The 18,910-nt window shown below is 38.7% G+C and overlaps 2 protein-coding genes and 1 long non-coding RNA gene across 7 annotated transcripts in view; all 3 read left to right on the top strand.

The window, feature by feature from the left end:
* Nucleotides 1–603: 603 nt before the first annotated feature.
* On the top strand, nucleotides 604–3,101 carry LOC136268235 (uncharacterized). The gene is made up of 8 exons (XM_066063519.1): nucleotides 604–893; nucleotides 946–1,381; nucleotides 1,485–1,752; nucleotides 1,842–2,054; nucleotides 2,113–2,389; nucleotides 2,444–2,512; nucleotides 2,563–2,631; nucleotides 2,682–3,101. The coding sequence occupies exons 1-8, from the start codon at nucleotides 860–862 to the stop codon at nucleotides 2,825–2,827; spliced, it is 1,512 nt and encodes a 503-aa protein (XP_065919591.1). The 5' UTR covers nucleotides 604–859; the 3' UTR covers nucleotides 2,828–3,101.
* Nucleotides 3,102–6,864: 3,763 nt separating this feature from the next.
* Nucleotides 6,865–9,718, top strand: LOC136268260 (uncharacterized). 5 transcript variants are annotated; one of them, XR_010706964.1, is made up of 6 exons: nucleotides 6,865–7,247; nucleotides 7,484–7,572; nucleotides 7,674–9,226; nucleotides 9,276–9,427; nucleotides 9,477–9,524; nucleotides 9,579–9,718. It is a non-coding gene; the product is annotated as an uncharacterized lncRNA (long non-coding RNA). The 5 variants fall into 5 exon arrangements; XR_010706959.1 differs by having other exon boundaries at nucleotides 6,865–7,387; XR_010706958.1 differs by having other exon boundaries at nucleotides 6,866–7,278.
* A 3,736-nt stretch (nucleotides 9,719–13,454) lies between these two features.
* LOC136268200 (uncharacterized) overlaps nucleotides 13,455–18,910 on the top strand; it is a 356,730-nt gene continuing 351,274 nt past the window's right edge. Inside the window, exon 1 of the transcript XR_010706912.1 lies at nucleotides 13,455–13,554. The gene's annotated coding sequence lies outside the window, so the exon portion shown is untranslated. The remainder of the gene's footprint in view (nucleotides 13,555–18,910) is intronic.

Genomic DNA, 18,910 nt, shown 5'->3' with positions numbered 1-18,910 from the left:
AGTCATCGTCCACCTTCCGGCCCTGAAGTGGTCCTGGATGAGTTGACCAAGTTGTGTCTTCCTCGAAAGTATCACTCACCCTGCAAGGGAACAAAGCATATGTCAAGGGTGGTAAGGTGCACTCATTCGTACATTAATGCACACCACAACACACACAAAGGAGCCGACAATGGTGGATCACAATTTTTTTTGAAGCCCACCAATAGATATAGGGTTTGTGTCTGTGGTCGATCAGCACATGCATTTGTTTGAAGCCAACATTAATAGTCCATCATTAACACCCCTTCCATCATCCTTTCATACATTTGATGGGACTATTAGGGCAGCATACATACACACAGGTGAGCAGCACATGCACATCTGGTAGCTGGTTGTCAGCTGGCAAGTGCGACCGTGCGTGTGGGTAACCCTAAGGGTGACATACAAGACAGTGGAAACTCACAGTATTTTATGTCCGTGCGTGACACATGGTTGATAGATGACGCCATCACAACACTGGATGGGTTGACCGAGTAGTGTCTTCCTTCAAAGTAGCACTCACCCATAAGGACCGCTGCAAGGGAACAAAGCATATGTCAAGGGTGGTAAGCTGCACTCATTTGTACATTAATGTAGACCACGACACACACAAATGAGCCGACAATGGCTGATCACAATTTTTTTTGAAGCCCACCAATAGATGTGTCTGTGATCTGGCATTCTAATTCCTACAAGAGAGTCCAAATACGCTTGGCAGCCGATCGGAGGACCAAACATTGAGCTGCCTGCTGGTAAGAGCCAAAGTCTGACGCTGCCACTCTTCAGCAACATTGCCGTACCTCTGGAGTCCAGCAACACCCTTAATGCGCTACTGGAGGTAATGAAGAGCACACTGAAGCACAATTTTGTAGCAGGTGAGCCAGGCTATTGCATGGATGAGGTCTTACACATTGGTTTATGGAGCAGGTGTGCTATCAGTAGCAGCGGGCATCATGGCTCTCCACTATGACACCGTGCTGGACCTGAATGGTTCGTGTCTGATTCCATTCTTGTTTGGAGACACCGAGACAGGTATGTGCGGTGTGATCTTAGCGAGGCCGACTGTTATGTATAACCCTAAAGGAAAATCCACAGCCATAGAGTGCACTCTGTCTGTGTTTGGACAGAGAGAGGTCAGCCACCTCATGAAGACGAAGGGGACTTCCGATAGTCTGTGTATGGAGAGAATAAAGAAATCCACTCTGCCGTTTGCCCTGGATGATCCAAAAAACATGGACGACATTGGAGATCTGCTGATACAGCTGTGCAACGGCAAGCTGACCGGAAACATGCGGACAGGACTTTACAAGCCGCGTTCAATCCCACTTTTGTGCTGCAATTTTAACGTGTGCAGCGTAAGGAGGTAAGAGTCAAAATAAGATTAAAATAAAACTGTACAAAGTTGATAAAGCATCAATGACCTGTTAACGATGGTTGGTGGTAATATTCTTCTGTCCCATGTGTAGGTACATGTCAAGAGCGCTGCTGATACCCTTTGATAAACCGGCCGTGGGACCGGTTAATGAAATTGAGTCTGCTGCGTTCAGTGGCTTGAGAGTGGCATGCAGAAATGCTACATCGGCAGTCGGATGGGCCATCAGTATGGGTGAAGCGCTCAGGAATGATGTTGTTTACGTCCACAATGAACTTTTCAAGAGGACTATGAGTAGACTGGCCGGGGTGGATCCCAGACTGGTGACCGGGTATACGGTGTGCCTTTACTTTGCAGAAAAGGTAATAGTGTAGTAGTTAGAACATACCGTCTGTTGAGAGAGCACGCATGTGCATGTGTACACTGTGCCTGATCGTAATAACCTTTGCAGCTTGCTGTGGAGAGTAACTTTGGCTACCTGATGGATGAACTGGAGGAGTTCATCGAAGAACGGGTATTGCCCATCTTGTGCCCTACAGAATCACAACGCCTAGCTGAGCATTCCCTTGACCCTCTGGATGCTAAAAAGGCAGTAGTCCTCAGCACCATAGTAGAGGCGGTGAGTTGGGCAGAAAAAATGGTGGAGGAAAAAGGAAAGCATGTGGTGAGCGGATTGGGCACGTGTGGTTTATACTTAGGGTAAATCTTAATACGACACACAGGTATTACAGAGCATGCGGACAGGGGTAACGCTCCAAGGGAGAAGAGCCGTGGCAATCTGCCTCGAGGACATGGCGCAAGCTCTAACAAACAGCGCAACCGCTATCAGGGATGCAGTCAAATGCTGCAAGATGGGGGCTAACAACGTGGCAAGGGACTTTGTGCCAAAAGGAACCAATAACTGCACTATAAAGAGAGGCACAAATTCCAAATCTAGAAAGTGCACGGTAGTTTGGCAGGACACACTACTGGAAAACATTACCGTAACAGTCTGCCAAGGTGATTAAGTTTTTGTGACCTTGTGGGGCCATGATCAATATTACACTTACACAGCTACCAGTGTGCCAGTGGAAGGGGTGGAACCCAAGACTGGGCCATTGACTAAACCAGCCAGCCCTGATGGTAAACGCAGGCTTCTTATAATTCCAAACTAATATTGTCTGTGTCTACAGGTAGCACAGACCCTGTGGATGACAACAATCGTACAATAATAGAACCAAAGGATGATCAATTTTCGGCAGGTGAGCACACTAGCCACGCATGATGTCATGGTTTATTTAACGTTGGACAGGTGAGATCACTAGTAGCAGCGATGACGAAGAGGGTCATAATGGGCAGGACAGCGAGAATGGAAAAAGGCATACAACAAGGAGCAGCTCAACCATTCCAACAAAGAAATGGAAGAAGAATCTGGATCCAAACAACCCTTTGGACTAACTAAACCCACACACACACACACAGAGTACAATTGTACACCATTTATAAACTAAATAGTAATTGTTGTTCTATATACAACCAAGACTCACAGTGTTATTTGATGAACCATTTTTGTCGGTCTCCTCCCGATTACAACCCGCCTTAGGGTTGGACGAAAACCACCTCGCCTTTCCTGCAATCTGTATTTGGAATGGCGAGCACCTATTGGGATGTTCACAACAATTGTAACAATTGGATTAAGGACTTGACGTACTGGCTAAGCAAACTAGCATATTCAGGTTAAAGTTTGTCCACACTGCCGATGGTCTACATGTGTCCTAAAGTAGAAAATAACAAAATTAATATGTATCAGCGGCTTGCCACGGTGGGAACAAATTAATAATCCAATGTTGCAGCTGGGGGGGCATCTCCAAACTGATTTTGGTACGCTTGCTAACTCCTGACCCCCCCCCCTTAACGTCACACAGTGGAAAACAATGTATTAACACAAAACTCATGTCTCCAGCTCACAAGAATCCTTACTCTGTTCTCCAACATTACATTTCAGTCAAAATAAACTCAAACCCACAATCACAGATAATAACTTCCAACACACATTCGTAGCCTTCCAACTTACCTCGATCCATTGCGTGCTTATACACAAGTAAGCCATCCAAGTGTTTTATAATTCATATGAGCAATTTATTAAATAAATAGTAATAGAACACTATTGCTCTATACCCAACACTCACAATGTTATTTGATGGAACCATGATTGTCGGTCTCCTCCCGCTTGTAACCCCGCCTTTCCTGCAATCGTTATTTGAAACGGTGTGCACCTATTGGGATGTTCACATCAATTGGATTGGGGACTTGACGAACTGATGGTTGAATCACTAACCTATTCAGGTTTAAGTTTGTCCGCACTGCCGATGGTCGCCGATTGTTTACACGTTTCCTAACAAATAAATAAAGGTTGGGCGAAACCACAATTTCCTCACCCAAGTATGGAAACGTCCACTTCCACGTAAACAACCACCACTAATACACGAGTTGAGTTCAGTGCCAGCCCTGGTTCAGTGCCACGCTATTCACACCGCCATTTTATTTATGTGTGCACGTGCATCTGGTGAGGTGGATATGGCACACGTGAGAGCATAGATTACTATGTGAAGGTATAAACAAGTTATAAACAGTTTACAATACAGAGCACAAGTTAATTAAAACTTGAAATAATATATACACAGATCTGAAGCAATGTGTATGAGTATTACAAGTTAATCTTTGCCACAGCCGGCTTTGCTAGACTTGGGATTCTAGTTCACTGCAATGTGGTGAGTCGTCAGTACAACAGATGAGACAGTGATGATAAGGATGTCTATATTGGATGATTAATGACATAAGCAGGTTAATACACAATACACAATATTAGTAATAAGCAATTATTAGTATTATTGCAAAATTCTGACCAGCATTGGCTATCTAGCATAGCTTGTTATACGGCTAGTGCATAAATGGTATAGCTAGCTTGGATTTGATGAATGAAATAATGTTTATGTGTATGGGGTAGCAATATATGATATACTATAGGAGACTACTATAGAGACTATAGGAGACTACTAGAGACCATGGGAGACTGCTAGAGACCATGGGAGACTACTAGAGACTATAGGAGACTACTAGAGAATATAGGAGACTGCTAGAGACTATCGGAGACTGCTAGAGACCATGGGAGACTATAGGAGACTATAGGAGACTACTAGAGACTATAGGAGACTGCTAGAGTCCATGGGATACTATAGGAGACTACTAGAGACCATGGGAGACTGCTAGAGACTATAGGAGACTACTAAAGACTATAGGAGACTATCGGAGACTGCTAGAGACCATGGGAGACTGCTAGAGACTATAGGAGACTGCTAGAGACTATAGGAGACTGCTAGAGACTATAGGAGACTATCGGAGACTGCTAGAGACTATAGGAGACTACTGGAGACTATAGGAGACTACTAGAGACTATAGGAGACTACTAGAGACTATAGGAGACTACTAGAGACCATAGAGACTACTAAAGACCATAGAGACTGCTAGAGACCATAGAGACTGCTAGAGACCATGGGAGACTACTAGAGACTATAGGAGACTACTAGAGACCATGGGAGACTACTAGAGACTATAGGAGACTATTAGAGACTATAGGAGACTATCGGAGACTACTAGAGACTATAGGAGACTACTAGAGACTATAGGAGACTACTAGAGACTATAGGAGACTACTAGAGACTATAGGAGACTACTAGAGACCATAGACACTATAGGAGACTACTAGAGACTATAGGAGACTACTGGACACTATAGGAGACTACTGGAGACTACTAGAGACTACTAGAGACTACTAGAGACTATAGAGACTACCAGAGACTATAGAAGACTGCTAGAGACTATAGGAGACCACTAGAGACTATAGGAGACTACTAGAGACTATAGGAGACTACTAGAGACTATAGGAGACTACTAGAGACTATAGGAGACTACTAGAGACTATAGGAGATCGCAGAGAAATACTGAAATATAGCTTTAAATACTGAAATAATGTATTTTATTTCTTTATAATTCGTGTGTGCAACACGAAGACACCACCCTAATTCATCCCTTGGCCTCCCACCCAATTTGCAGCTCGCCTGATACAGTCAACCTCGGTTTAAAAACTATCTAAAATGGCGGGAAACTTAGTTGTTGGCTACTTGCACAGTGGATGCTCTGGAAGGTAAGGAATTGGTGTAAAACGTGTGAAAATTTGGTACACATAGCTCCAACCATTGGTGAGCTACAACACACTAAATACTTAAAACTGGCATTTCTCGATACTTTTATATAGGCGATAAGCCCGGTTTTGTCAGACTGGGTCACATATCTGTAACATTACATTGAATTCACAATATTAATACTATCAAGAGTTTAGTTGACCTTGAAAGTTATTACATGCCTCTGAGGCCGTACACAATGGCATGTATTTTGATTAGCAGTATGGACAGTAGAATCCATGCTGTAACACTGTCTTTGGAAGGAACTATATACTTAGAATTAGCTATCAGCCATAATTTACAGGTGCCTTATGGCTGCAATTATTAGCAGAAAGCCTTCATATGCAGCAGTTTAAAGGCCATAGAGTTCTAATTTGGTAGAATAATAGTGATGACATCAAATGATGCAACAATGTATCAGAGTGGGAGGCATGAATATAGTTTTCACTTGAAGGTATGTATGTTGCTTAAAGCAAATTTTTAAAAGGTGTAAATGTATACATCAAAAATCATTATATGTATGCATGTATACAGTGAAACCTCTCTTAACAATAATAAAAACTAACAAATTTGTAATAAGCTTAATTGGTTATGCATGGCTCCTCATTTACCCACGATGATATAACTAGTTTGCTTTGCAAGTCAAATTTGTGACCCAACTAGGGAATAGAAAACTCATTGTGTGGCACACACAATACACTGGGTGATATGGTAAGTGTTTGCTACATGTGTAACTCTCTATATGATCACATCTTCACATTTGTCTGTGGTTTAGTTCCTGGAAGGATGTTCAAAATCAGGTCTGCTTACAACAGATGCTTGTACACATAGGACTTTAGGTAGACACATGTATTGCTGCACAGGATGTGTATCAGTCCCAGTAATATTGACAGTACTCTATTCCAAGTACTATCATCTTACATAGTGTCACTTACTACACGCGTGGAGGGCAGTGAGTTTTGATCAAGACGTTGAACTGGGAAGTTGATAGTGGAGATTTCATTGGGGGGACCAGTTGCAGCAGGGCGGACCATCTACAGCAACTTTACATGGTCCGGCCGGACTACTTGAGGCGCGGTAGTTGGTCCGGCCGGACCACTTGAGGCGGGGGACCATCTGCAGCGTGACAGTACACCATGCAGGTATTGTGTCTGGTAATTGATTATTGACTGGCTTGTTGACTGCTTGTTGTAACACCAACATGCTTTCTGCACTGAGTCTTGACAATTAGCCAAGGTATGGACGTGGTAGATAGTTGAATAAGAGGTCGCCTAGCAGCCAAGAATCTATGAAAAAATTAGTGGTATTTCCCTGAATATGACTAGCAACCTCAGACTGGCCAAAATTTCCACTACGTGCAATGTTTTCTTCGTATCTTTAAAACAGGGAAGCCTTATTCTCTCGCTCATTCAGCAAACAATCTATAATAACGATGCATTATAGCGCTGAAGTTTGGTGTACCGGGATTAAGCATTTCCGGAGAAATAGCACGGAACATTTTTAGGTCCGCATACCTTCTGTAGAAAAAAGTTCGTACGGATATTTGTATTGCAATTATGGCACCGACCTTGTTTGAGTGCGGGTGAATCTGCTAATGGTTTTCAGAGTCGTTTGAGACTTCCCTGTGCAAAATGAAGGTACTGAGTTCGATTCTGGACACATTTTGAGGTGAAACACGCTCTTTTACGTTGATTTTGTGAGCTAAATATGGCGTAGTGTAGAGTTCGTCTAGGTAACACTTTGTCTCGTGAAGTAGCCTCAATATTGATTGTTTTAGGTCAGTTTTCGGTAGCTTATTTTTAGCGGAATGTCGCGGAATGCCAGTATTGTAGTTGTGGGGTCATATTATTATGATTATGTGTCTATTGTGTAGAATTGATAGTGTTAATTGTTGGTTGGAGATAGCCTTGTCACTGCCTTACCTTGGTGAAAACTGTGAGCAAGTTGGAATCTCTGCTCAAGGTATTGTTAACCACATTTTACCAGTCTTACTAATATCTTCGATTACTAAAGGAGTGGTTTTTGAATTAAATACATTTTGAGTTAACTGTAATTTTTCATAGAATTGTTTTATGAGTGGCTGACATTGATGGTTGATGATGTATTACCATTAACACTGACGGCTATTAAATCACTTGTATTCAGACTGAACAAGAAACGCTGGAAATATGATGCTACAAATGTATCTTTGGTTGCAGAAACAAAGTCTGTTCCGAAGACCAACACTATCAGTGAGAGGGATTTTGCTCAGCTGGATCGCTTCCTCAGGGAAAAACCAAATGCATCCATTTTATCACTTGAAGCTTTGATCTTGTTCTGCAACAACAAAACAGCTAGTTGGTTGAATGATAAATCTCCTGCTGAGCACTGTGAGGTGCTACTCAAAGCAAGAAGTAGTTCATCCGGGTTAGTATCAAGTTCAGAGAAAGAAGCTGATTGAAGACCGTGTTAAACTTCTACAGGCAATACAGGCTTCTTTGCTTCGTTTGCGAGAAAAGAAGGTACGAGAGAAAGAAAACCTTACCAAGGCAGTCATGAAGTTTGGGTTATGGCAGAATGAACAGCATGTAGTGGATGGTCTTGCAAAACTAAAATCGAAAACTAGCAAGTTGCATGCTTTGAAAGTTCAATTGGATTTCAGACAGAAAGTTTTGGAGCAATGCTCTGCAGATAAAAGTATATTCCACCTCTAGAAGAATTTTAAATAGTTGTCTGTAGAAGAAGTTTGCAGCAACCTGCACAAACTTTTTTGCCACCTAGTGAAGACCAAGAAGGACTAATCAGCCAAAGAATTAAGCACAGATGGATGGTTGATGGAGAAGAGCAATGGTACTCTGGAATGATTCTAGATGTTGTCCCTGGTACAGATGACTGGTATAATGTCCAATATGACAATGAAAACCAAGTTCTATCATTAAACTTGCTTTTGGACATAAACAAGGTGACTTGGAATTTGTGGATTAAGCTTTTTATCTTTGTTTTTGTATATAGTGTATGTGATTTTAGTGTGTTCTAGTTATGAATTTGACGAATTCCTGTGAAACCAAATGTGGGTGTGGCTAGTAAAGTGTGCAATTTGTTTCTATACATGTTTACATTATTGGGTCCAAATTTGGTGGAAAAATTCTCACGTTTACTGAAGTTATGAGTTGTAGAAAATTTGGTGCCAGTAGTGGTGCCATTTTCCCTATGGAGAAACTGTGTACAAAAAACCCTTACACTGTCAGACATTACTAGCCATAAAAAGACAATGGAATAAGATATTGAAAATCTGTTTTCAGATCTGGTATCCTCAATAATTTTTGTACACACCTGTAATGTAAAAAAATTCAAAATATGCAATAATTAAAATTGATCCGAGGTCGCTAATATGACATGTCATTTGTCGGGTTATGGATTGTTGTTGCATATAATACTAGTCACGTGTTAATAAGGAATGCAGTGAATATATAAAAGGTACTTTATGGTTGATATATAATAACTTTCTCAAGCACAAGTCAGCAGTTTCTAGAATAGTTGAATAAGAATTGCCGTCATCATTTAACATGTTATTATTACAGGTTGTAGTGTGTATGCTCCTGATATTTCATCTCCATCATGTTGTATACAAATTAATGTAAGTATTACAGCAATTGTGATACTAATAATACGACTTGACATTCTAGTGGTGTTGCCTTTTGATAACACACTGTGATGGATATTAATTGCCCGGCAACTATTCCTGTTACTTGAAAATTATAGTATAGCATCTGTCTTGCTGTTAACACCCCTACTGTCAGGTGGAATTCTCTGCTGCAGTGCAGATTGACGACAAATTGTAAGCATAGAGTGTACCAGATTGTTATGTAAATATAACATTTTGGCAGGTTCTGTGGACTGCATATGAAGTGTTGTTAGCCATTTACAATATTAAGGTATGGTGTATGCTTGAATAAGAACTGTAATTATATTGCTTGTCAATGCTGCAGATCATGCTGGTCCTAACATCTCACGAGCACTTCAGAAGTTGGAGTTGACTATTTGAACAGCATTTGCAGTATTTAATTTCTGTAATTGAAATACATTAATAATTATTTAAATACTAAATAACAATTGGGGATAACCTTTATACCAGCATAGGGATAACCTTCATCCTACCTATACGGGATAAAGGTCATACTATTGAGAGTTGGGATAACCGTTATCCCTGGATTTGGTATGCTATATGTGTCAGCCACTTTATCCCTGTTTTGGGATGACCTTCCAACCAACTGTTTTAACAGTGCATATTTGCCTTACGTGTATATGTACACCTGTATGCATATGATGTTACAGCATACAACATTGTGTGTTCACATGTTACATCATAACACAGTTAGTGTGTAGTTCTTCAGAATCAGACAAACTCATACAAGAGGTACACAAATGCTACAAATGATCTGAGTGTGTGATGATAGCATCATTAGATGGCCACCGAATGCACAACATGAACTAGCATAACTCGATAATATCTAAGGATATGGGCTTGATTTTTCACTGTTCGATGTCGCTCCAGCCCGACAGGTGCCTTTTGGAATACTGCAGCCGTACATACAATGCATGCTATGGTGTCACTACATTTGATGGGAATTATCCGATTGTGATTGCAGAGGTCCTTTTCCTAGCGTTCTTCATTACGTCGACGATTCCGATGTTGTAGCTCGCCATTGGCTAGCTGTTTAACACTAGCGCGATTATTTGTGATTCAGAAGAAGTATAGAAAACGATGGATTAACGATCTAACACGATGTCACGTGTCTCCCACATGCAGAGGTGAATAGGATTGGAGTACAAGATTGCAACTAACATATTCCAGTTATAAAAAGTATGGAGTGACGAAGGCGAACGTGATGACACAGCAAACACCGCTAGTAACAGTAATAATGTGGATAATATTGAATAAGACTGAAGTGTGTACTTGTGTGTCAGTACCCAAGTACGTGTGTTGGGTGTACCCCTCCTCCCTGTTTATTGATGGTAGCTGTTATAGTTACAACAACAGAGAGATCCTTCTCTAGTGTACAAAGTGTTAAGTAGTCTGATAGTGCATGTTAACTGAACAACTTGTTAATGCATCTGCTTCAGAACAGAATTGATGATTTTAATTAATCGTTAAAGCATTTAGCTAACACTAGGAAATAAATGATATGTTACTATAAATAACGATTTTTGTATAATTCGGCAAAGGCCATTCTTCCATTCTAGAGTATACACAAAAATATAATACATACTGAGACATTTATACCAGTACAATTGCATGTAAATTGTAATACAATGTTATAGGGTTTTAATCCATATTTAGGTAGCTCCTGTGCTATGTGCATGCATGTATGTAATCATTGTTCTGTCCTTAAATATGTAATTTCCAATGATTTTGGCCTTCCACCTTAGCACCCCTGTCTGAAATATCTTCCTACACTTCTGGAATTTCATGGTTTTTAATGTGTACATACTGGACCATGGACAAGTTTCCTGTTAATAAAGATTCACACATTCAAGGTGGAGGGGGATATATTTGATCCTAATAGAACACACACACAACACTGATATCCTAATAGTGCAGTCAGCCATTCAAAGAAAGAAAAAAATTGTTTTCAGATATTGTATGGATAGGTGCTGAACTATAATAACAAGTTGCTCAGTTGGCCAGCCTTGCTAACAGCAGCCCGAGGGTTCTTGATCACTTGTTCCACTGCAAAGTTAACTGCTGGTTAGGTACAGTCAAACCTCTCTAATCTGACACTGAATGGGAACCATAAATTTTGCGAGGTTATTGGATTATCAAGTCACCTCTGTAATCCGACATTGTATAATATCTAGAATTATGTCAGATTATGCAGTAAATTACAGTTGAAATGAACACAAAATGTTTTTAACATGAACTAATTTTAGAATTTGCAAGTATTCTTTTTTCTATTATTGTTAACCAATTATATGCTTTGGCTGCTTAAAATTAATTTCTGTAATTGTTTTTAATGCTGCTGTTATTCTCTGTAGGTCGAAAACAATGTATTTCCAAGTATAGGGAATCAAATTTTGTGTCAAATTACGGAGTACAGAGGTGTCAGATTACAGAAGTTGTTTTCTATACAAACGTGTTGGTAAATGACATTTTGGTCAGATTAGAGAGGATTCTGGATTACACAGGTGTCAGATTAGAGAGGTTCAACTGTATCATCTGTTAACCAATGGCATTGTAGAAATGAGCTACCTAATGAAATGCAGCAAGATGAGGACACATTATAATGTATGCTACTTGTAAAGAGTACTCTAAAATACATAAAGAGGTGACCAATAAGTGAGGTTTCACTGTACTAGTTTTATCCAAAATGAACACTATAGTGTTGTCTACAAAGAAATAAAATTATAACTTGCACTTAAAGAAACTCTTTTTCATTAGAAGTGATATTCGCACATCTAGCAGAAAACCCTACTCAAATATAAGTCCATCTGAAATATCGAGCAGTAAATAGTATATCGAATTTTAAACTAAATGTACGTAGACCCATCCCAAATAGAGTACATACTTACATAAAAATCTAAATACAATTCACACTACCAAAATATAATGCAAAATAGAAAAGATGGAAGTACAATGGAACCTGTCTGAGCCGGTCACCTTTGGGCCAAAATTTTTTTGGCCTTAATATATATGCAGGTAGTTATTTTATACAGTTGTATACTAGTGTATAAATGTCTCACTAGGAGTATTTAAGTTTAGCCTTCTTTGAGAGGTGGTCTTTCTATACAGGTGATTACTAAGACAGATTTATATATATATATATATATATAATTTCCATTGGAAAACCATTTAGAATGGAAGCACAATACAATACAATATACAAATCACCACAATGATGTCTGAATGTTCTTGAAAGTCATGAGAGCTGTACAACATGTGAAATAATTAAGTTCAGTATATAGTATTATGGAATGGAATGAATCCCATTACCATACATTGCACCTGTACACACTGCTATTCAGTACAGCAAAAATGCTACACTGTACTTTATAGTAGGGCCCATAGGTGAATTCGAAGGTTCGTTCGAATGAACGAACATTCGAATGTGGGTTGAACAATTCGAACTATAGCCACTAATTAGATAGTGATACAGTTAAGCTATCCATCTTGCTGTGTTCCATAATGATGTGGGGGAAGCTAGTCATATGGTATTTGGCATTTAATTAAGTTATGTGTTGATGGTTTAGTGGTGGTCACAGGCCATGCCTCTATGAGGTTTTAAGGTTTCTATGTGGTGCCAGTCACTTGTCTCAACTGTATAACAGTAGTAAAATGTATTTAAAACCTAGTAACCACTTTTACTTGTGGTATTCAATTTCAAGTTTTCTCAGTAAAACTGTTGAGTCAGTACAACTGTATGTGTGTGTTGCAAACTTTTGAGACATGCATTTAACATTTAATATGCTGTGATTTATAATTTGTAAAGAGGAACCAGGCCCATTTAAAAGTTCGAAAGATTCGTGAACTTTAGTTGATGAATGTTCGAACTCTGACAATCCAAGTTCGTTTGGGCCCTACTTTATAGGAACTAAGAGTTACCAGGTCAGCTAACAGATTCTGAGAAATGATATTCATACACAAACACATGACCACTGAATACACATGACCTCTCCTCATACAGACACTTAACATTATTGTAATACATACCCACTGTACCCACACGCAGAAAGGCATGCAACAACAGGTAATACTAGTAGAAACCTGACCCATTAGGTGCACACAATGTGATGACTAATACCATGTAGAGCATAACCATGAGTAACCATGTTTAAAGCCAGTTTTATAAGATGACCTATACAAAAGATGTCTAGCTATAGCCTTCTCATGAGTTGATGTGTAGTGTTGTGTATTATGTGTGAAGAACCCAAACATGTTCTCTTGTATAACACCAGTTAAACAAACAGGTGAGAATGGTAAAAGTAGAGTAAAATAGATAGGTGCTACCAAGTAGATATAATATACCCAGTTAGCTGGTCAAACAAGACTTTTGTAGAATCATAACAATTGTAATTATGTTGTACACTAATAGATTAGTGTCTACAATCTACACGTGTGTGCATGTGTACATGTGTGTGGTGTTAGGTGGCTCTACTTAGATATTATTCCATGTCATGGCTAGATGGTTAGCATGTAGTAACATGTAGCTTCTGATTAAAAAGCACTATTAAAATTACTTTTATTATGCTAGTTGCTCTGCAAATTTCGTTTCATTGTATATGCAACATTGTCCAGGGAAGCTTTAAAAACCGTCTACAGAGCTACAAAGCATGTCTTAAGAAGTATCTAGATGTTAACAGTGTACCTAAAATGAAGCTTCCCTGTGCTGACTTGTTTCAACTTTAATCTTTGGTATATGGAGGGAGTCTATAACATACCCACAAGGAACACAGAACTACCAGCACACATACTGTAGGATGGCATCTGTGTAACAAGTCTGAGTGTTAATAGTAATTAAATGCTGAATACGTATATAGTGCACTAAAAAGCAAGAGACCTCGTTAGATAATGCAATATTTTCATTGTTTGCGTCACAAAAGTTGTCAGATACTACTTTTAAGTGATTCTCAGATGCAGAGTCAAACATACTGTGACTAACTTCACTCCAGTTCCAGCATTTAGCACTGCCTTGTAGGTAGCACATATCATATAGCACGATATTAGAGATCATGGTATTTTGGGCTTTCTTGCCCTTCAAAATCACTAAAATACAGCCTTAGTTTTCCTTCAAAACAGCTTGGCGGTATTAGTTAAACATAACCAAGCCCAAGAATGCCTTCAGAATGACCCAAATCTTACCAACAAGTTTCCATGGAATTTTACCTATTTGACTGAATTTGTACTAACTGACCAACTAACTAACTGATGCTTTGAGCCAAGCATAACTTGACACTGAATGCATACAGCTATGGGCTTGATTTTTTCACTGTTTGACATCGTTTCGGCATCTTGAGACATGCCTTTTTGCCACCCACAGTATGTACAACACAGGCATCATGGACTTACTTTTGTCCTCATTTGTGTCCAAGTTTTTTTTCTGAGAATGCAAGGTATTGATTTATGATAGTACAGTATGGTTTCCCTGTGGTTGTGGTGGTAGCTATTACATATCTCGCATGTATTTTCTGTAGCTATTGCAGACACTTATTGCACTGTTCTTCATTTGTGTCACTATGTAACAGGCTGAACATATGCATAGCTGAAGAGGAAGTGTAATGGCCACTTCTCTTTTCAGTAATTGATTGTTGGGGCGTGTGTTCAGACGCAAAATCAATATTATGGCATGCCTGGTGCCATTCTTTCTTCTGATGCGGTATGTGTGGGCTCATTAGTCATACCTATGTTATAAAAAGGAAGTTGGATTAGAGATCAAAGAATAAAAACAGAAGTGAAACAAGGGAATAGCAAAAAGTAGAGAGGTTACCTATGCTGCAGATATACTAATGGACATTTAATTCTAGTCTGTAAATCATGACTGAATTAGTGTCCATTAATATATCTGCAGGTATAAATAACCTCTTCTTTTTGCTAATCCCATGTTTCACTACTTTTTTATTCTTTTGATCCCTAATCCAACTTAATTTTTCCTTCTACTTGTTTTAATAACACTAGGCGTATAATGGATGGCCTATGGTTTAAATACTGGGATTTTGCCCATGCACTGTTAATTGTCACTCAATGTTAGGTAAACTAAAGCAATAGCACAAGTTGGTGCCAGTACTTAGAATCGAAGTTTTCACCTCTTAATCTCTTCATTCTGTAAAGCAATTAGTATATAGGACAGTAAGGAATCTTCTTCATACAACATTTGACATCAGTGGGTAGACTAAAGTCAGCATCAATGTGCAGTTAATAGCTAGCTCCTTCACTGAAATTGAGACAAACCACCATGCAGGAGATGAATACCACTGATGGACCAAGTTATTGACATTTTCATTTTTTTATTAAGGCTTTACAGCACAAGTACTGAAGGTCTGTAGGACACCTGGTCCTACAGCCTGTTTAAAGTTGCTACATAAATTATGTTTGAAAAGGTGGAGAAAGGAGAAAAAATTCATGACTGGACCTGGGAAGCCTTGAACCTGCAGCCATCCGATTAACGCTCAACTTGGCAGGTAAACTGTAAGATTTATATGATGTAGCTACTCTGTATGTGTAAGTGCTATATACACAACAATATGTAAAGATCGGACTAAGTACTAGAGACAATCATAATATGCTTATGCCATAGTGATAGAAAGTAAACAAACCAGAAAACCACGCTCTTTGAAAGATTTTCAACTTCTGTGCAAAGTAAGTTAATCAAAATGAAGTATAGTGAAATCCATAAAAATACGTATTTACAACACATATACTAAGCAGTCTTTCTAAAGTATCCTAAGTATTGAGATATGTAGTACAAAGCTGTAAGTAGTATGATACATATATATATTTTTTATTACAATATTACTTAGACGGACACACTGTACTGCTGGATGCATAAAGCATAGGGATTTTCATTTTGCTCATTTGTTTTCACTCAAAAGTTGGTTGGTTATTAGACCAGTCTCAGTTTCTTCTTCATTCTGTTGCTATAAAGTAGAACAAATAGCACAAGCATAAAAAAAATAAGGATAAGTAAAAGTAGTGAAACAAGTGAGACCACCCTACACCCACAGCCATACACATTTAATTCATACTTCAGTTTTGACTGTACGACTACCATATAACCAAAGTAGGGATATAACGTTTCGTTTCTATGATCCCTACTCAAATTACAAGTCCCAATTTTTTCTTATGCTTGTTCATGTACATTCTTTGCAAACCACTTATCTGTACATGCAGTTTATCCCTTCTTTGGCATTGAACAAAATAAATGTTATAGCTAAATGTGCCAAAGTAGGGACTTTTCCACTGAGCTATGATGTAATATAATCATTCCTCTCTTGTTTCACTACTTTTTGTTGCTACATAGATTCCTACTTCATTTAACTATTAACATTTTTTACTATTAACATTTTTTACTAGTTTTAGTTATTTTTTGTTGTAGCACAGCATGCATGTACACTAAATTCATTAGGTTTAAATCTATAGTGTATCACCATACAAGGTTTCATCTCTTGATGTTCTACAAGATTGTCAAAACCTTATCTCCAATTGTATTGTACATTCCACAAGATGTTTACAAGAAAATCAGGACAAGTTCATCAAACCATCTGCTACTGTTAATGCATACAAATTTAGATTTTATCCAAGATCAATTACCCCATGGAATTCCCACCTATTTCCCCATTAAAGACACCACCAATAAAAAAGAAGACCAAGAAGAGACATTTAGCTGAAGACTTTACTCCACTTGCTATCAGACGTCCTCGAAGAAAATGACTTGCATAGTTATATAAGTAAACATAGATTTAGTGTATTATTGTTCTCTTTAGTATGCATATTAATGATTAAAGTATAATACAAAGTTTGATTGGGGAACAACAAATTGATTGTGAGCTTCAGCCTGTGGTATTCTAAGTGATGAATCAGTGATTTGTAAATTTTTTGCACTAGACTATAATAATTCATGTAGTGATAGCATTATGCACTATTGTCAATATCAAAATGCAGACTTTAAAGTTGCCAGTTTTGGCAGCCTATAAAATTACCAGTTTTGGAATTTGCCAGGTTTGGCAGCCTTGAAAATTTCCAGTTTGACAGCCCTGAAAGTAGCCAGGTTTACTTGAGCAGCCTCGGAAATTATCAGTTTTGGCAGCCTTGAAAGCAGCCAGTTTTGGCAGCCTTGAAAATTGCCCTATTTAAATTTCCACAATTGGCAATTAGATAATTTCCCATTACTACCAAAATTAGAATCTATACCACAATCAGATATACCACACACCAATATATAAAGTACAGTACAAATGTGGCATTGTGCATTGTTGTCAATATCAAAAGCCAGACTTGAAATTTTCCAGTATTGGCAGCCTTGAAAATTGCCAATTGTGGCAATTTTTTTTGAATTTCCCATTACTAACAAATATGAATCTATACCACAATCAGATATATCATATACCAATATATAAAGTGCAATGCAAGTTCTGCCAATTTTGGAACATTAGTGTTACCAATGGTTAAACTATGAATTTACCAAATAGCTACGGCTAAATATAATTTGCAAAAAGTTTGAAGTTGCCGGTTTTGGCAGCTTTTGAAGTTGCCAGTTTTGGCAGCTTTTGAAGTTGCCAGTTTTGGCAGCTTTTGAAGTTGCCAGTTTTGGCAGCTTTGAAAGTTGCCAAAAATGGCAAAAAGTAGGTTTACTAAAACCTGCCAAAAATGGCTTGTGAACATACCTGGATAAATGATATAATGATATTACTTTTTCACTGAATGAATTTGATAGCATTCTTCTGACATATTCAACGAATAACAGTAATTAGTTAATCTTACAAACATTGTTTATAAATTCAAATTTGTGAGTTTTACTATAATTATATCATACATAGATTTGAAAAGGCAGCCAAACTATTGCTTTGCTATCAGAGAACCTATGCACTTCTAATATTTATTGGCAATAAATGATAATATGCTCAATAGCTCGCGATGGGGTTGCCTTTTTTTCAGCCCTTCTAGGTATTTGTCCCGTTTCACTTCAGGATATTTAGCTCAAAGATTTTCGCTTAGGCTCCTAGGCTATGGGTAAACACCTCGAACAGGCTCTGCCTTCTGTGTACATCCTCCAGTGCCTAACTGGTAAAGTAGATAATAACAACAACATTTCCCTACTTAGGTGGCCTCCCCAAAGTTGGCTCCGAGCGTGGCGCTTGGCCGGAATCTGGGTGGCCTGCGGATCAAGTCACGATGGGGTTGCCTTTTTTCAGCCCTTCTAGGTATTTGTCCCGTTTCACTTCAGGATATTTAGCTCAAAGATTTTCGCTTAGGCTCCTAGGCTATATGGGTAAACACCTCGAACAGGCTCTGCCTTCTGTGTACACCCTCCAGTGCCTAACTGGTAAAGTAGATAATAATAATAACAGCTAAGCCTTCAGCACCACTTAGCTAGTAAGTACATGATCATGTCAATATCAAATGCAATTGCATACATTGCTACCTGATATTAAGATATGCATGCATACTGTTGTCGAAATAACGCCAGTAAACTCCGCTGAAGTTAGCGGTGCATTTTTTCTACAGCTATGTTTTACAGCTATGCTGTTTTTGTATTGGATTGAATACGCATGAATGCATGCATGCAGCCAGTGCATGAGATGAAAATGTAGCCATAAAAGCGGCGAGTTA

This window comes from Dysidea avara, chromosome 1 (genome assembly GCF_963678975.1).
Source record: "Dysidea avara chromosome 1, odDysAvar1.4, whole genome shotgun sequence".
Taxonomy (NCBI): Eukaryota; Metazoa; Porifera; class Demospongiae; order Dictyoceratida; family Dysideidae; genus Dysidea; species Dysidea avara.
Note: the sequence above shows the minus strand (reverse complement) of the source record. Positions and strands in the feature narration are given on the sequence as shown.

Bases quoted from the DNA above. Each gene is read 5' to 3' on its own strand.
- LOC136268235 (XM_066063519.1), top strand. From the start codon at position 860: ATGAAGAGCACACTGAAGCACAATTTTGTAGCAG. The intron at 1,753-1,841 runs GTAATAGTGTAG...TAACCTTTGCAG, and splicing joins GCCTTTACTTTGCAGAAAAG to CTTGCTGTGGAGAGTAACTT. The intron at 2,513-2,562 runs GTAAACGCAGGC...CTGTGTCTACAG, and splicing joins TAAACCAGCCAGCCCTGATG to GTAGCACAGACCCTGTGGAT.